This window comes from Poecilia reticulata, chromosome 10 (assembly GCF_904066995.2).
Source record: "Poecilia reticulata chromosome 10, P_reticulata-male-v2, whole genome shotgun sequence".
Lineage (NCBI taxonomy): Eukaryota > Metazoa > Chordata > Actinopteri > Cyprinodontiformes > Poeciliidae > Poecilia > Poecilia reticulata.
The window spans coordinates 22,019,635-22,039,145 of NC_088839.1; the positions used below are offsets into that span (position 1 = coordinate 22,019,635).

Consider the following 19,511-nt stretch of genomic DNA (forward strand, 5'->3'; position numbering starts at 1 on the left):
GCTGAGCTAAATTTAGCAGAAACTATTTACCTGCTGGCACACTTTCCTGCAAAATGATTTCATATTGTTACAATCAATAAAAGAAAATATCAACTTAACCTGTACAAATATGAAAACTGCAATTAGTTAATTATTTATTGGCATTTTTAGCGAACATGTCAGTCAGCTTTGAGATTGCTCAGTTAAGGCAGGGTGTGTGTGTTCGGAGCGATAAGGTGGGTTTCAAATCAACCAGGACAATGTGGCAAAACCAGCAGAGGTGGGTAGAGTATCCAGAAATTGTACTCAAGAGCACCACTAATTCAGCATATTTTTACTCAAGTAGAGGTTGAATGGAGTCATCCAATAAAACAATCAAGTAGTAGTAAAAAAGTATTTTGTTTAATGGCTACTTAAGTAGAGAGTAACTGATAGTAATATCTTATTTAATAAGATATTGCTAAATATTCATATTCATGTCATCAGAAAAACAAAAATATATAACATGTAAACCCTGATATTTTGGAGATCAAAATGACCAAAAAACACAAATAACATAATTGCATCCATCCATCCATTCATTTTCTTTACACCCTTGTCTCTCAGTGGGGTCGGGAGGTGCTGGTGCCTATCTCCAGTTAATGTTCCGGGCGAGAGGCGGGGTCAACCTGGACAGGTCGCCAGTCTGTCGCAGGGCACATAATTACAAAATAACTCATTTATGCAGATTTGGAAAAGAAACACTTTTCCAAAACAATTTTTTCATCATAAAACTTACAAAAATAACACTAATACTGACTGTAGGTGATGGATGTGTCTGACCTTAACAAAAACTGAAGTTTTATGCATGCATCTGGTGAACTTATGGTTAAAGCATCTTTGTTCTTCATTTAGGGAAGTTAGTGATGGTGCTCAAGCATCTAAAAATGTCACTCATGCGAGAGTAGCGTTGCATCATAATATTACTGAAGTAAAAGTAAAAAGCACAGTGTGGTAAGTTACTCCTTATAGTATATTTTTTCCAAAAAGTAAAGTAAATGTAACTAGTTACTTTCCATCTCTGAAAAAAACCTGTGATGACAACGCACTCCCCAATTTGTTGTCCGCATTGTCAGAAGGTGAGCGTAGGCTTCTTTATCAACCGGGGAGGTTAGACTGATTATACTAAAATGGAGAACAGAAAGCAAAAACTGCCATGCTTTGGGTACAGCCGTGTTGCGTCAAGCAGGGCTATGTTTTGAATTATCTTTCTGTGAGGCTGCATATTTCACCTATTTATGGTAGTGGTAAATTTAGGATGGTTTTTCTTTTTTCTAATCTGACAATGCATGGAAGGCCGTGCAACTAGAATTGGGTTCCGAAAGCCTCGCCCCACCTGTTTAAATGCTCGGGTGCGCACTGGTGCGCCAATGCCCCCGCTTACACCAGGAACAAAAAAACGGGTGACAGAGTTTCTCAGCTTCATGGCAATCACGTCCCACGTCTGCCTTTGGCTTTGTCTGCAAAAGGTCTAAGGGGGTCATTTCAAGATTGAAACTTCTGACTGAGACAGATCAACAAAATGATTAGCATTTCAGCTCTTTGCACCTTTTAAAACATGTGGGTCGGAATAGTGACTAAGCAGCATGTCTAAGCAACGACTGAAGAACAGACCCACAGGCGCATTTACCGCAATGGAAACTTCCGCGTGCAACTGACATAGCACATGCATTGGGGAGTGGTTATTTTTGTACACTCCGGCGCTAAAAAAACAAAACGGCAGATAAAAGCTATATTTGTTATGGCTGAAACGTAGACTAAAAAAACCTGATGTGAATTCACACCTCATCTTGACCACACAACCACACTGATGCTAAATTTTCCGTCATTGCTGCTTGTTTGTCGCTGTGCTTGTACCATGACCTGTGTGAAAATCAGCTCAAGCACCATAAATAGTCATCGAGCTGATTTAAGTACATCAAGCTAATCAGGTTCCTCTCGAGTTATTGTGCTGATTTGTTTGTTTTCCAGCATGAATTTTAATGAATGGGAGACATTGGGATGCAGCTCAAGGTATCTAATTAAAGTCTAAACTAAACACACTAAGTTGCAAATAACACAGCAGTTTAACATCTTAAAGTATTTAAAGTCATTGGATTTAATTTAAAAAAAAAAAGATGTCTGAATTTAAAATGTTTTGTATTCTTATCAGTGCCATAAAACAATAATTTAATTATAACTACCAAATTAATTTGGTAATAATAATTTTTAAAAATTATCTTCTGGAGTGAAACTGCATTGTTGCTGTTGCATTATATTTTGGAGGCCGCTCTGTAAGCCTACTGTTTTGGTGCTGAAAAACCTTTTGTGCCCCCTAATGGTACATTTTATTTCTTTTTTTACCCATTTGAGAAATGGACATCCTTTTGACTAGTTGCTGTTGCATTTATTTTTGACGGCCGTGGGCCTAAGACCCTGAATTAGTGTTCAAAAATCCTTTAGTGCCCCCTGTTGGTAGATTTCATTTGATGGCTCCTGTCACCCTTGTAAAATTGTTGCATCATTTTTTAGTAGTTGGTATCGCATTAATTTTTGGCGGCCATCTCTCGCGCCAGGTGCTGAATTGATGTTCAAAAATCCTTTGGTGCCCCCTGCTGGTAGTTTATTTTTCTAAGTCTGCTGAATTATCCACATCTATTTCAGTGGCTGTTTGTTCTGTGCTGAATTGGTGTGAGCATAGAAGTTTATTTGAAATTTTTTATTGCTTGTAATTAAAGTTAAATTGATACATTTTTAATATGTTAAACTGACTGCACGTCCTTCTTCTAGTCAATTTATTGCACACAGTGTTAACACAAAAGTTTGGACCTTTTCTTGCTTCTCATATTTTTTTGACAAAGACTTTCAGAGTTTGTTTTTCTCATAAAACAACACATTATTCCCCATGAATTGGCAGATTTGCAGATTATGCAAGCAGCTAACTGTGGTGAGTATGAAACTGATATTAGGCCCCACTTTTACTTTTAATTCAAAGAACAGTACTCCTCTGGACAATCTGAATTTAACTGTGTAAATCAAAATGGTGCTAAGTGAACAAAAACACACAAACATATTCCATTATAGTTTTGAGGCCTTGCAGACATCCCTGAACATTCTCTTCAGAAGTTGAAAGTTAGTTTTAAATCTGTTAATAGAATGAAAATGCCCACCCAAAAGGACTGTCAACTATCAAAGGGTTAAGTAGTAATGACATTTGGGCCAATTAGCTAATTTCACTCCAACTAAAAAGGTGGTACTTGTCTTCTGGGGTGCATTATTATCAAATCCAGCTTCTTATTCAGCTTTCAGGAGCAGGAGCATCCCCCAACTTGTATGAGGCCCAAACCTTGAGAGATCATGTTGGCTCTTCGTGGGGCCTGGGTCCAAGGCAGAAGCCTGGTAGAAACAACAGTTGCACATCCATGAGCTCTAGTCTGTTGGCACCTGCATAATCTGGTCAACTAATAATCTAATAACGTAGCTGATAGTGCTCAAAGTGGCACTACAACTACTATTCACAAAGCAAAAGAAAACATTGGAGCGAAATCCTTGTTCTTGTATGACAGTATAACAATACAATTGATTGTGGCTAATTTTGTGACAGTATCCTGTAAGATCTCTACTCATTATTGTTTCAGACCTGCTCTGTGAACTAGAACGTGTTTAGATTTTCTGCCCCCTGCTGGGTCTGGATAGTACTGCATGGATAGTTCTGCACTCTGCATTCACTGCCTCACCCATAAAACGATGCAGTCACATGATGAAAATCGCTCATCTGAATGGCTAAAAACAGTAATGTCTCAAAAGTTTTATAAGATAATCACAAACCACTAATGCTGCAATTATCCTATTACATACACCCACTTCTATAGCATAGTGACAAAAAAAAAAGATTTTATACCTCAGCATGAACGTTTAAATGTCAAGAATGCAGGTTTTAACTGTGCTTTCAGGTACAGTTAAAAAAAAAGGAACAAAAATTTTCCTTCAGGTTTTTATTGAAGCTGAAAATATTACTGGTTTGATACCAAAAAACAGTTACAACATGAAAAAAGGTTGTGCCATATTTTCACCTCGACAGGAATGTTTGCAGAAGTTACCAGAGAAAGAGTTCCTGAAGTTTAACATGTACAATGGATGCTGCCACTCAACTATCTGGCTGCTGATCATCAAAAGCACATAATTAAAACACTTTCATTGTTGTGTAATTTAATGCTGTGTGTGGTGAAACAATGCAGATGAATGCCACGGATTCTACTAGAAGGCTTTTTTTCTGAAATGACAATCACTTCTGACTTGCTGGTGTTATTCGGAGGAAAAGTTTGGCTCGGAATTAACTTTTTAAAAGCAGAGCAAATAAAAGCTTTATTTTTATTTTTATTTTTTTACAACAGTGGCTGTTTTGTATGATAGAGCATTTCCTTTTTCTGTTAAAACCAGATTTTCCAGTGTCCGTTTGCAGCATTTATACATTCTTGTCAAGTCTCAGTGCCTCTTTTCTCTTCAAAGGTCCAACCAACAGACTTCAGTAACTTTGTGTTTTATGGTGACATTTTGGGAAACATTCTTAGTGCACAAGTCTTTATATGAGCAAACAGCTGATTAGTGGTTTTACTTCAAAATAAAATTCAAAAACATAGAAATGTCTAGAGTTTGTTGGCAGCAAATTAAAATCCAAATTTTCAGTTGGCAAATATGGTGCACCACGTTTACAACTTAATACCATGCACATCCATTGTATGTAATGACTCAACATGTGTAATTTTTTTTGCAACATTTTGATAGCCAAGCAATACAACACAATCAGAAAATTATGATCCAATAATCTCCCACAAGTTAAGCTTTTTGTCCACAGTGTCAAACGGAAAGCTTTCCAAATAATCATTCAAACATGTTTTCTTTGAAACCAACTGTTTTAGGGGTTTTTCTAATAACTCAAAATCACATTAGAGTTAAAGATCGTTCTTTGTTATTTTTGGAAGAAGAAAGTAAACAAATTTCCAAACAGCCAGAAAAAGTCACTCACATGATGGGATCATCATTTTTGTCTAGATCTGACTAAACCATAGAGAAAGAATTCAAATAATGGGAACTGTTTTACAATAGCATGGTGAATACATTCTAAGATCATGATTATAAATGCACCTTTACCATTCTCTGTTTTTCCAGTTACACAAATCAGTGCCTTCAAACTCATGTATATCAACAAAATATTTTACAAATAAGTTTAAAAAAAATGTCTTTAATACTTCACATTCAAACTCAGCCCCTGGTTTGGTTTTCAGAATAATGTGTTTGTTTTTATTTCTCGGATCAAGTTGGACATGTAAGTTAAAGTCCTCTCTTAGACAAGACAAAAGAAGTAACAGGCTCAGTCAGCTGAGTAAAAGCAAGTAAAGCAGCAAACAGATGTCCTTGGTTTGACTCAACCTTTTGCTGAAACATAATAATAATTGTCACCACTAATCTCTACTTCACAGATGAGACTATTCGTTGTCTCAAACACTCAGAAAAGGTGCTAATTCACTTGATGTTAAAATAATACAAAAATCTCTTTTAAATTTCATCAAAAAAAGTACACCACTCACTATCAAACTCCAATAGGTCAAAATCTCACAAATGGCACTTAAAACATAGCTGTCCTTGTTTAAAAAATTTTAACCTCCAAATTGGGGAATGTTTGCTTTTGATAATCGGGGAGAGATTATTTCATTTTGATTTCTTCAGTGTAGTGTAAAAAAAAAAAGTGTTTTTATTATTGCTAATTTAGCCTGGGTTTGTCCTTGGAATGGAATTGCTTTTTTTTTTTTAAATCTTCAGAATGTGCTTAAGACGGCAGCATGACAGAAAACTCCCTACACCTCCAGATTGTAATAACCAGCTATCTCCACCAGGGGGCAACCGTGATCACAAACTGCAAGGACAACAAGGGAACAAGGGAGGAAGTGTGCAGATGAGGAGAGGTGGCAGAGGCTTTGACGCCCCCCTGGCCGTTGTTTCTGCTCCACTTGGACCCGTTTCTCTCCCGGCCTCGCGGAGGCTTTGCCGGATTGGAGACGGGGTTACGTGGGGTTTTGCTGTACGGAGGAGAGTGAGGGCCATAACCTGGCCAATCATCACTGTACCTTTCATCATGATCTCCACCCCCTGAGCCACTGCCCTCCTCACCTGAAATAATAACAAAAAGAGATGCATTCATACTCAATCTGGAGGCAATAAGAAAATATATGTCAGTAAATATGGATGAATGGTGTTTCACAACAAAACGGAAACCTTTGGAGATTTGCAGTTCCACATGTAATATTACGACATGATGCATAATATTTTCTTGAGATATTATGTGATCAGCACAAAACAGTACATAATTGTGAAGTGAAAGGCAAAAGATAAATGGTTTTTAAATGCTTTAACAATTAAGAATCTGAAAAGTGTGGTGTGCTCTTGTATTTCCCTTTTACTCTGATACTCCCCCTTTTCAATGGAGAGTAAAAATCTACAAAGATCCACCTTATTCACCCAAACTAACAGGCTGGACAAAGAGTTCATTTATAGTGGCTCAGTTAAATAATTTGTTCAACTTTGCAGAGGTTCACCTTCCAGCAGAACAACAACACTAAACAAAGCTTCAATCGAGAGGTTTAGATCAAAGCATATCCATGTGTTAGAACGGCCCAGTCAAAGTTCAGACCTTAATCTAATTTTGAATCTGTGGCAATTCATTGACGTTCTCCATCCATTCTGACTGAATTGAAAATAAGAATAGTCTAAATGTTCACTCTCTCTATGAGCAAAGTCTAATGGCAGAAAACTGAGGTTCCATGATTACAACTATTCTTTGTACTGATTTATTACACAAAATCCCAATAAAAACAAAAGTTTGACAAAATGTTGAATACTTCAGAAAGGTAACTAAAGGTAAACTCACTGTCTATGAAATTTATATCCTGTCCGCGTTCAGCATGCTTCAGTTTGTTGGTCACCACCTTCAGGTCCACGATTAGCTGTTTGACCTTCACATCTGGACGGGCAATGTCCACCTCCACCTCTGGATTGTTTATTTGGCTGGCGAGGCCGTTGCCTGTAACATCTGGCAGGTACCTGAACACACAAAGTCATTCACATACTTCCCATCCACAAACCATAAATTTTGTGATTTCGAGCAAATTATTTCCTGTCGTAATCACAAAAGTGAAAGAGAAGTTATTTTAGCTCTGAGTGTCCAGGCTGTTGTAACCGCTGCGTCATGAGAAACTACCAGATGACCAGGTTTTTTTTTGGAGACTGAGTCATTAATATGGCAAATAAGCTTCAATTCAGATCAAACTACCATATAATGTTGCATTTATTTTCTGTTGTTTTTTACCCATTTTTGTATACCTCAGGTTGTTGGACAGGTTCTCAAATATTTCTTGATTCTGCATATAGCAAAGGTGTTAAATTGAACCAGAACGGTGAATAATCTAAATTAATTCAAGAATTACCAAGGGGTACATTTATATTTTCACATAGGGCCAGGTTGGTTTGGATATTCCTTTAATAAAAGAAAGCCTAATTTTGAAATTGCTGTTTGGATTATTTTTTATTAGATGTTTTTATTTTAAGCAGATGTAAGCCTTTGTTGTGTGATGAAAAACACACAGCTCAATCAAGCAAAAATTGAAGAAATAATAAAAACAAAGTTAATTCAATCTTTAAATATTATAGCCAGCTTCAGCAAAGAATGAAACTTGATGGCAGTAAATCTGGCTGCTATTCCAGTTCTGATTAGTGTGTCTAATTTTAGTGTATTTATAGTCTCACTGTTGCTTAATGCAGCAGTATTAGGAGACTTCATTCTCCTCCTCTCACCAATCCAAATGGACTTGTACTGTGTCTTGCAGTGTCAAACCTGCTATCTTGGCTGGATCTGTGAGCATAAAACCAAGCTTCCTGCAGAGAGCATGTGGGTGACTGGTGGAGGCTAAATAAAATACATTCCCTCACTCTCTCCTCCTCTGTCTATTCCTGAAAGCCTCTCCTACTTTCCCCACATTCATCACCTCCAGTCACTTTCCTCTGATCTGGCTCACCTCCCCCGGGTCTGCCCGTTCCAGCAGCGGTCCTCATTAGTGACGTCGGCAGCCATCCTCTCATCGTTGCAGATGGTGTGTGGGAGGGACACCCAGAAGCCTCGCATGGGCCTCAGTCGCTCCTTCAGCTCAGTAACCTGTGTGGAGGTGGAAGGAAGCCGGGAATGATTCAGACTTCGTTTTGAAGTTTCCGTCTTTGTTCGGCTGGCTGAAAGGACCATGTAAGGTCCTGATGGTGGGCAATGTGAAAAGCAGACATGACACTGTTTACTGATTACACCACACTTCCTTTGTTGGACATATAATTAATACACTAACACATCAATGCTCATCCTTATCTTGTAGGTCTCAGTGAGCCCTTCTGTCTTGAAAGGCCAATATGTTTTCAAAACATAAACCTTTGTTTGACTTTGTTTGCCCTCTTTTTGATTTATTGAATTTATCTGGAAGCATTTTTGATTTAATATGTTTACAGATAAACATGTACATTGTACATAGTTTTACTAAATGACCTAATATACAATACCTTGCACTTTGTATTGCCTTGTTGCTGAAAATGTGCTATATAAATCAAATTACCTTTACCTTACACAAGTGTTTATTCACTTGAATATCTGACTTTACAACTGCAAACATTAATGTATTTTTGGGGGGGGAACCAACACAAAATTGCGCATAGTTATGAAGTCAAAACACAAGGATACATGGCTTTTATCTTTCTTTCTTTTTATAAATAACAAAAGCTGAAAAGTAGTGTACATTTGTACTTTGATGCATGGTCTTCCATCTTCCCATCAATTCAACTTCTATATTCCTGCATGACGCTCCCAATACCATGTTTTAGGAAATGTTTTGACCAGGATTATGTGAAGTCCTACATACCACCGTAGTGTTCTGCATGTACACCCAACTTTTAGTTTCATCTGACCAGCACCTTCCTTCAACGTCTACTGAGTTTGTCCAAAATCTGAAAATAGGACTTGTTAGTGCACTCTTTCATCAATGACTTTCTACTTGCAACAATTTCATGAAGTCCAGATTTGTGTAGTGCATGACTAAGAATGTGCTGTTGACAGATTTCACACCTGAGCTGTGATTTTTTATTTTTTGGAGCTACTCAGTTACCCTGGACCTCTTGGCTGCTTTCCTGATTAATGCTCTGCTTATCTGGCCTGACAATTTTGCACTGTTTTGGTAGGTATAAAGTTTTTTCCTACAGTTTATGTTTTTCTATGACGGATTGGACGGCGCTTGATGAAAGGGATGTGGTTTTGTAAGTAAACACGATCTGCCTGCTGCAGTCTTTCGTCTTCGTGGTGCCGTTTGTGCTAATGTTCTCTAACAAACCTCTGAGGTGTTCAAAGAGCAGCTGGATTTATACTGAGATGAATTAAATTACAAACAGGTGGACTCTCATTACTAAGTAGACGACTTCTGAGGACTAAATGGAACTGGAAAAAATATGGACACCAGAATGTTTAGTTTGCATGTGCAAAATAATCGAAAACCATGTTTTTTCTTCTAGCTCACACTCATGTGTTACTTGATGTTGGTCTCAATAGCCAATAAAATACATTGATATCTGTGGTTTGAATGTGGTAAATTATAAAAACTGTTCCAAGTGTACAAACTGAATGCTCCAATTTTTTTTGAAATAACAGTAGTGTAACTAAATAATGCAATACAGATTTTAGCATATTAGAGTGGTAAGTCTAGTATTTTTGCCTTAAAGTTTCTAATAATGAAATGTCCAAAAGATTATCAGAGGCCCACAGCAGGATTAAAGCTACAATTAGTCTCTGTTGTCATTTTTTCCACTCACCAGCCGGTCCAGATTGGTGCCTGCAGCTGTGGTGGGTTTCTCCTCGGGGGTGTAGGTGCGAAAGGGCTTCCTGTTCCCCCCTGACTCGCTGGGAGAACGTTTGTTCCTTGCTGGAGATGGATTCCCACAACCTTGGAACACCTACAAGGAAAGATTTATCCAACACATGTATGTGCAATGAGAATTTTCTGATTTCCTACTGCTACAAGGTTATATAACATTTCTGTATTCATGCAGTTACTTTGCAGCTTCCTACATCATTGCAAAAGTTGACCCCAAGCCTTTAACACAAGATTCTACAACTTCCAAACTGAAGCAACTTAATGTTTGAAAAACTTAAGAGGAAAAACTGCGTGGGCTCTCGCATCCAAAAACTGATTTCCAAAGCATCAATTTAATCAAGACGCAACATTGATCCTTCAACTACACCCACATACAGCAAATATAAGAAACCAAAATGCTCATTTTTAAGCCTGGTGAAACCCAAAAGTGAAAGAGAGTAGTGAAGATTTACACTTTTGCTTTGATTCTCTTATCCGAGAATCAAAACAAAAACAAACAAACAAAACAGAGAGTACTGAAACATATTTAAATGCCACCAAATTGTCAGAGATATAAATTAAAGGAGAAAATCTTAAGATTTCACAAAAGATGGTTGCTTTCTGGAATGAAAACAAAAAATGAGGCTCTCATTTTCTGCTTCTAAATCCCTTTTTCCCGACATCCATTTGGAAGATTAGACAATTAAACAAGATTAAAGCTGAACCTGGAATACTGAGGACACCGGATAATTATGTTTATGGACTCTGAAAATGTGCACATGTTTTATTTTTGTCCAAGAGCTCCATGTATGAATTCACGGAAAGCAGGAATCACTGCACCTGAGTTTATTAGGAATCAGAGCTCATTGAGGTCAGGGGTCACAGTATCTCTGCTGGGCACACTGAGTCCTGTTGGAAGTTCTTAAGGTTTTTCTAATAAAACATACACTGTACCCTGAAGCAGAAAAAAATGGATAATTCCCTTAAAATGTCATCACTAAATCTAACTTTGCAATTCAGTTTGTCATATTTGTCATATTGATGTCATTTCAGATACAAGCTTTGCTTTTTATGGAAAACAAAGGAGGGCCACTCTTGCTAAGAAGGCCCGGGACCCTTCCCATAAAAATGACTTCAGTTCTGTTTTAATTAATCTTTATATGCAATCGTCTGTTGAGATATCTTCTTCTTACCTTTCTGGAGATGCTCACACTGTTCTCCTGCATGTGCATAATGGCCTCAGACACTTTTACAGAAATGGAGTCGGCTGCGAGCTCAAAGTTAAACGGCCCCTCCAGTTTCTCAGATACCACATAGAGAGCATCTGGCAGAAATAGCGAGAGGGACGCAGAAGAAAAGGTTTGAGGTGAGACACAATAGCAAAATGTTCAGAATATGTTAACGGACGCTAAAAATAGGTTTTCTGTAACTCATATTGTAAGAGCAAATAAATGTTAAGACAAAGGCTTGCTGTACCTGGAGGGAAACTAAAAGTTAAATTTTACTGGCCAAAAGGTTCACTTTACATGTCTTTTAGAGACTTTTTATTAAACTATAATAATACGAAGAGGAGACCATAAAATACAAGGCTGGTGATTGTGAGCGGTGATTTAGAATACCTAAAATGAGTGTGAGTGGTTTTTAATAAGAATAAAGGATGAAAGCTAATGTATGGGTTTGATGAAAGGGAAAGGAAAACGCAACAGGACAGATCAGTTGTGACAGACCAGAGAGGCATGGATGATTAATGGAGGAACTTATTAGGGAGAAAAGAAATTGAAAATAAATGAGTGACAAGGGTGCAATAAAAAACCTCTAGCTTTTGGTCTGTCCGGTATAATTATGTTAATGAATCGAAAAGCTGCCGAAAGTAATTTGGCTGCTGACATTTTCTATTGTAAGGACGTTAAGTTGTGAGCGATTTAGCTGAAATCCATAATCTCCCTCACCTAGAAACTAAAATGTAGCTGAGGTCAGACATCAGCAAACCAAACAGTTCAGCAGAGCACGGCTTGCATAATGACAAGAATTCATGGGAAAAAAACATTATGGCAGCACCAATATACCAAATACTGAAGATTAAAAAAATAGAAAAACGAGAGCTACTGCCTTTAATCAGCTTTCAATCTAAAAAGGACACTAATACTAAAAATATGCACAATTAAAAAACTTCTAGCTTTAAGAAAAAAAACTCTCTAAGCTGCAGTTTAACTAATGCGTTGCTATACAATCAATCTGTGGTGTTTGTAATTTCACCCCTTTACTAAAGCTTTTATTTAAATTGAGATATTTAAGTATAGTTCTCTTTTTTCAGATCAAAACAAAACAAGTGTATAATCACAACATGGATGTATGTTTTCAGAAACCTCTGTAAGTTTATGTTCAAAATAAATCAGATATATGATTTACCCTTTATGATGACACAAAGGTATATCTGATCTCCACTTATCACCTCTGAGACACTAAAACATCAACTGGATTTGAGTCCTCTTCTTGTCAGTTTAGTTTACTGAACATGGCTAAAGCAAACTAGTCCATAGTCTTACAGCTGACCATGCAAATCAGAGCAGAAACCAAATGGAACCAAAGGAACCGTCTATAGACCTCCAAGACTGGATAGTGTGAAGGCTGAAATCTGGGGAAGGATAATTTGTCAGCACTGAACATCCCAAAGAGCACTTTGGTCTATATTATTTGTAAATGAAAGAAATCAAGGGTTGGAGCCAATAGAACAGGGGTGTCAAACTCCAGTCCTCAAGGGCCGCTGTCCTGCAGTGTTTAGATGTGCCACAGGTACAAAACACTGGAATGAAATGACTTAATTACATCCTCTTTGTGTAGATACGTTCTCCAGAGCCTTGCTAATGACCTAATTATTCTATTCAGGTGTGGTGCATCTAAAAGTTGCAGGACACCGGCCCTTGAGGACTGGAGTTTGACACCCCTGCAATAGAACCTCCCAAGGATCTGTCCACTCAACCAAGCTGAATATTGATGAAGGGCTTTGCTCTTTAAATAGTGGTACAGTTTTCCATAAGAGTCACTTGGTCCAAATGGAGATCAGAACTACAACATTATAAAAATGAAGTGCTTGATGAAGTGTCCAGAAAATAATGTGCATCTAAAATAAGTAATCTTTTAGCATTGTTATGACTATTTTTCAAAAAAATATTATACTAAAAAGAAAAAGAAAATGAAATGCAATGATGTAAGTTTATGGTTAAAATCTGCAAAATGTAAAATGACATTGGATCCCTGACACCTTTTCACAAATATGTCTCATTTTTTTTATATTTGTACTGGAAAAATACTAGGGCATCATGTTGCGTGGATTGTTTTTTTTTTTAGCCCCAGATTCACCTATGAAATTGTTCCACTCTGTGTCCAGCTCTGCTTGATTGGCTAAGCATCCCTTCATCACGTTAAGGCACAGCGAGTGGCAGGGCCGGAGAAAGGGCAAGCCTCGACACAGAGGGCAGTACCACTGACGCATAAGGCCACGCACACACTCTGAATCTGCTGTCAACTGGAAAACAGACAAAAAAACAACACAAACACACCGTGTCAACAGAGCAAGCTGAGAACAAGGCAGGTTTGCATCACCAAAAGGAGTCTTGTATCAGAAAACAATTAATAAAAGTCAGTCTTTCATCATTCAGCAATTAGCCATACAAGTTGGTTTCATTTATTGTCCGGTATTATTAATGTTTCATTTTACTTATGCTATAAAGTATATTACCAACAAATATGTGCCTCGATCATTATGGATGTAAAAGAAGAACCATAATTTGTTTTTTAAAACACATTTAACACTGTGCATTTTACTAAGCGTTTAATGATCATATAACCACAACTCTTTTTAATGTTTCACTTGTTAAAATATTGATATGTGCTCTTATGATTTAAATTAAACAAAAAAACTAGTTTAAATGTTCTTGAGAGAGCAGACCTTTTTAGTTTAAACAGCATTTAAAGAAGCTATTTCAGAAGGTGGCTATTATTAGAAATGAAATCCATTTTTTGCTTGATGGTCAGATTAAGATTACTTGTCTTCATTACATAGTGCCACTGTACTTGCGGAGGGAAGAGAAAGCTAATCTGGGATTATCACTCACCTTTGTGGCCGTATTTACCATATCCCGACCAAAAGCCAGGCCCTGAGATAGAGCTCTAGCAGCTATGAAAGCTCTGGACACCTGAAAACCAAACCAAATTTTGTAATCAGAACCCAACTTTTGGGGGGGCTACCAGTACTTCACACACACACACACACGCACACGCACACGCACACACACACACACGCACACATGCACACACACACACACACGCATACCTGCACTCGAAGTTTGCGAGGAACATCTCCAAACGGCTGTAGCTGCTCAGTGTGTTTGCTGACACACTCCAGGTAGTCATCACTGAACTGATATTGGGGGTTGACCAATGAGAAGACTCGCTCCACAAGTCCGGACCAGAAGTCTGAGAAGACCTCTGTCAAACTCACACTGCCCCCTGAGGACAAAACGGGTAATGGAAAATTGGGGGGAAATACATCACCAGATGAAAAGGTCACCTATAGAGAACATTTTTACGAATGTTTTTTAATTCCTTCTTTTGCATTTAACATCTTAAGTCTGTGTACTAAAGGTCATCAGACATTTGAAGTTATCCACGTACCTCGTTGACGGGTTACACATAACACAACATTGAGAATAAGGAATATCACATGAGACTAATTTGGTCAGGGAGGCACATTAATCCACTGTCAGCAACTTGTGACTGAAATAACACACTAATTTAGAGCTGAATTAGTTCTCCAGGAGTTCAAAAGACTGGAACACATTGTTGCTCTCATGGTGATACAAAAGGAAATCAACCATAATTTAAACAGAGCTCAACATATGATAAATAAATGCTAAAACATCATAAATATTTGCTGCCATAATGCTAGACTGTAATATGGCATGACATGCTGTCTGCCTGTGAAACTTATCGGTCTCCGCACAGAATGAGTCTGCGATTGTACAATCTGCAGTCGGGGATACGGCCTCAAATTAGCCAAACATGCTGCTTGGCAGACAAAGACAGGTTGACTAAGCAAGGGACAGCCTGCAGACGGACTTGCCAGCAAACGTCTGTCGTGCCAAAACAGAGCGATACGGCACAGAATTAGAAACAGTCTGGCATCTGTGGGAATCCAATTTTCCTCCCTTTCTTTTCCTCTAAATTCCACTCAGCATGCCAGCACTCTTCAAAAAAAAGACAAATCTGGTTCTTTACTGCTGCCTACAGAGACTGAGGATTTAATAAAACAGCAGTTCAGCAATGAATTATTTCAGATGCTCGGCAGATTGCCTCTTACTATCTTTAGTAAGCCTATAGCCAACATTAACATCTCTCTGCTGCTATTTTTTTTTAATTACTTCTGAATATATATGAGACTAAGGTCAGGTGGATAGAGGAGGGAATAAACTAACCGGAATAATATCTCCGAAGCTCCACGAACAGCTCCTGGAAGACATGTGTGTTCTGAGTGAAGAGGCGGCCGTAGGTCTTGGTAAACATCTGGTTCATAGACTTCTCGGAAAGGTCTATAAGCTCCCTGAAGAACTCTGCACAGACACAGAAAGATTAGCTATGATGAAAACCTCATTCACCTTTTATTTTAATACATTATAGTTTTATTTCTGTGTAGGCGGTCCATCACCTCCTCTCCATGTCACAAGATTATCAGCTTACAGGGACATCAGATCCTGAACTGCAGTAAATAACAGCGCGTATACTCTATTAAAAATCTGCCTTTAAGACTCATATCCAGTCTCCCACTCCTTAAGCATCTTTATATGACTCAGACATTATATAAAAGTATGAGGGTTTTAAAAAAAAAGGTGATAACAGTCCATGGCAGGTAGGAGGAGAAGTGTAAATTCAGCTGGTGAGCAGGCTGAAACAGAAACCTGCTGCACAATACACCACAATGCAGGCTAAATTGTCTTCAGACCAGAAACTCATTGAAACCGTTTCCAGATGCATAAAGGGGGCAATTAACTAATTTTATTCATGAAGGTCAGTTTACAGGCTGTGGTTAGGAGTACTCTGACTAAGACTAGCTAGATAGCACGTCATCGTGAAGTCATTGTGGTTCATTTAAAATAGTTTAAGTTTACAACAGGAAATCTGCAGTAGAGGTGGAAAAAAGAATCTTCATTAGCAGTACGAAAAGGTCTGATCCAAACCGGTTCTGTTTAGTTTGGATGAATTCTGCTAGGTCTATGTAAAACCGAAACACAAACAGCAACTAAACTGGGGTTTGTTTATTGCTTAACTTCATATTGAATTCCAGATAGTTTTAAATGCAAGCAGAAGAAGAAAATAAATTCTAACAGGGTTTTCTAAAGAAATCCAAAATTTTAGGAAATGATTTGACGATCACTGATCGCAGGAAAATCGTCTCACTGCGATCTTTGACCAGACCTGACTGGTGCAGCTCTAAAATCTTTCAATGTAATTTAGATTTTTGATCATGTGCTGCTGCCACTGGGTTACGGAAAATGTGTTACTTTATCACATAATTGTTGTAAAATTTAAGACCTTAAGCATACTTAAAGACCTTTAAATATTTAAACATACTTAAATGTGTGCAAATAATTATTCTTACTACAAACATCCTAAGGTACTTAAAATGTTATATACTTAGTGATAGTTTTTTTTATAGAGCAATACATTAGACTACATCAAACTAGACAATATAGTGTTTTTTTTATTTTCATGATAATGTTTTCTAAACAAATAAAAACTATGTATCTTTTTATTTTCTACTTGTTCAAAAAAATTTTAAAAAATCCATATGGTAGGTAGTATATATAATGGTAAATAGTTTAAATAGAAATAAATAGATTTTTTACTTTTTGGTAACAGAACATTTCATAGGGATATAAAATGTAATATATTTGACCACTTCAGAGTAGACATCAAGTATTGTTGTGAGATTATGAGTATATATTAGCTAAGAAAAATCATTCCTATACCTTTAAAGCACTTTAAAAAAAGTAAACTGTACTTTACTTACATAAAGCCAGTGAAGTAAATAGGATTGATGATAAAAATTTATTTTTTTAAACTGCATCCTCTAGCGATTATGATACAAAGGACTTTTTATAAAATAATCAGACTCTTTATCAGACTATTATGCAACAGCACAGTGTGTTCAGTCAGATGATTCTTCAATATCACTGTAAGACAGACTGCTACAGGATATCCCCATACAGCCACCAGCTTCTAACACAACTTTAGAAAAACTTGGCTAATGAGCTGCAAGAACATTTAATTTCCCTTTGGGATTAATAAAGTATTTTTGAAATGAATTGAATTGGGATGCCCTCAGGAACCTGGGTTTAAGAGGCTTTTTTTCTCGATTAAAGGTTCAATTAAACTTACTAATCTATTATAAAAACGGAAGAACCTCAAATTGCTTGATATTATATTGTATTAGCCTCTCACCATCAAACCGGCGGTGTCTCTGTGTGAAGGTGGTCAAGAGGAATTGGCTGTTGTCTTCGATGGCTTTCAAGAAGTCCCTCTCGCTCTGAAGGGACAGAGTCTCCTCCATCTGACTGGAGCAGCAGGTATAATCCTGAGGACAAAGTCGCAGGTGCTCACCTACAACAAAAACACCAGAAGGAGCACAAGGTTTGAGGTCTGATGGACCTTTGTTTAAAGAAAAAATATTAGTAAAACAGAAAATGATATGTTTTCCATCTATAATTTAGTGACCTGGCTGGTGTCAGGAAAAAGTCTATTTGTGTACTTTTTATTTAAAGAAAAAAGATTAGTGAGATATAAAATTATATGTTCCTGCTTTCTATCAGTAATTACAACCACATGACCTTGTTGGTGTCAGAAAACAGTAAATTTGTTTAGGGAAAAGGTTGATTGCCGTTGGTAGGTTGTTTAATAGGGAAATCTAATTAAAGATAATGCTGTGGAAGGAAATTGCAATTTATCTGTATGAATTATTCAAATTCAATTTTTCTTTCTTTGTCAACTGAGGTTCAATCATCTTCCTTTAGGTAATAACATGTGCAAACAACAGCTAAGAGGAGGTGGAGATAATGCAACGCTCAAAGGGTACAGATCTTTGTTTATGCAGCATAATTACACCTGGCATGAATATTTGGTTGTTAATACATTGGAAAGTGTCTATCCCAAATCCTCCCCTCCTGACGTGCCTCTCTGTTTCTTTTGTTCTCTGCGTGTCTCACCATCAGTCCATTCTCATCCCCGTATTTCCATTTCTAAACTGCCTCCCTTCATCCCTCACCCTCTCTCTCTCTCTCTCCTGGCCATCTGCTCCCCTGGCCCACGGGACAGCCAGCAGAGACTCAGGCAGTGATAGCCCAACACACAAAAATCAATCAATTTCTACGGTTGATTTTACACCGAGTTGATTTGCCATGAAATAAATGCCCTGCAAGAAAACACTTTTTACCCACCATTAATTATGAAAAATACCTCAGTGTCTGTGTGGGAGGATTGCCAAGTAGTAATTTACATGTATAAGACTATACCTTCAAAAAGCAATGAATGAAGCATTTCCCCCTGGTTTTTTTTATTTTTATTTTAATCTAAAAACACATTTCCTTATAACCCTCTGCCAAAACTTTATATCATTCCCAAATGCAAATGCTTGTAATCCACATCAGCTCTGCATCGTTTCCTGCTGATTACCTCCAGTGAACAGAGCCTGTATAGGTAGCCTGGATGCACTGATTTAACTGTGGGCCAGTGCAAAGACTAATTAGGGGCGAGGTTCTTTGTTGCACCGGTGTTGGCAATTTGCTCATCCCCTTAATCATCCTATTTAAACCGCGCAGGGGGGGAGGAAGGGGCGGGTGTGATTTGTTTTAAACAGCATTGCTTTTATGTCTCTTGAGGACAACTCCTCTTCGCGTTCTGATGATCCGAGTTTAAAGCCAACATATAAAAACGTTTTTACACAAATTGTAACTTTATTTGGGTAATTACGAGGCTTAGTCATGTTATATATGACTTTCATGAACACAAATTCAACTTTATTCATTCTAAGGCATGCTAGGGAAAGCTGCACCCAAGTTGAGCAAAGCAGGCAGTGGGACTGTTGTCTTACCGGAGATTTGAGTCACAGGCGCGGTGCTGGTGCTGTACCCCTTCTCTGAGTACACCTGCCGGGTGTCAGCGCAGCTTCTCCCCGCAGCAGCCGCGGGGCTCCGGGTCCTCGACAGGGCAGCGATGGTGCAGAGCCAAACCAGCAACCGGGTGTCCATCCTCACAGCGGGACTCGAAATCAAATGAAGTAAACCCCAGTAGACTGACTGGTGGGTTTATATAAGACCAGAGTGGATCGCAGAGTGAATGATTGATCCGGATAGATGCAGGTAAAAGTATAAAATAGTGACAAGATCCAAAATCATTAGTCCTTTAAAGCAGTCATGGTGCTCCTGATCAACATCCGGTCTGGATTTTTTTTTTATTATTTTTTACATCACTTGTGTTTCCATGGTGTCCCCCTTTATTTTTCCTTTCCTGGGATACCCGCCGCTGCGCGTA

The 19,511-nt window shown here is 37.9% G+C and overlaps 1 protein-coding gene across 2 annotated transcripts; it reads right to left on the reverse strand.

Annotated features, from left to right (window-relative positions):
• Window positions 1–3,977: 3,977 nt before the first annotated feature.
• gpc2 (glypican 2) lies at window positions 3,978–19,511 on the reverse strand. Of its 2 annotated transcripts, none has more exons than XM_081611676.1 (11): window positions 19,072–19,511; window positions 17,427–17,585; window positions 15,404–15,538; window positions 14,263–14,438; window positions 14,045–14,125; window positions 13,290–13,455; window positions 11,123–11,253; window positions 9,889–10,029; window positions 8,067–8,203; window positions 6,981–7,095; window positions 3,978–6,165 (listed from the first exon to the last, which is right to left on the reverse strand). In XM_081611676.1, exons 1-11 carry the CDS (start codon window positions 19,226–19,228, stop codon window positions 5,905–5,907), a joined length of 1,659 nt encoding a protein of 552 aa, XP_081467802.1. In that variant the 5' UTR covers window positions 19,229–19,511; the 3' UTR covers window positions 3,978–5,904. The 2 variants fall into 2 exon arrangements, with proteins under 2 accessions (XP_081467802.1, XP_008418741.2); XM_008420519.3 differs by having other exon boundaries at window positions 6,923–7,095; window positions 19,072–19,508.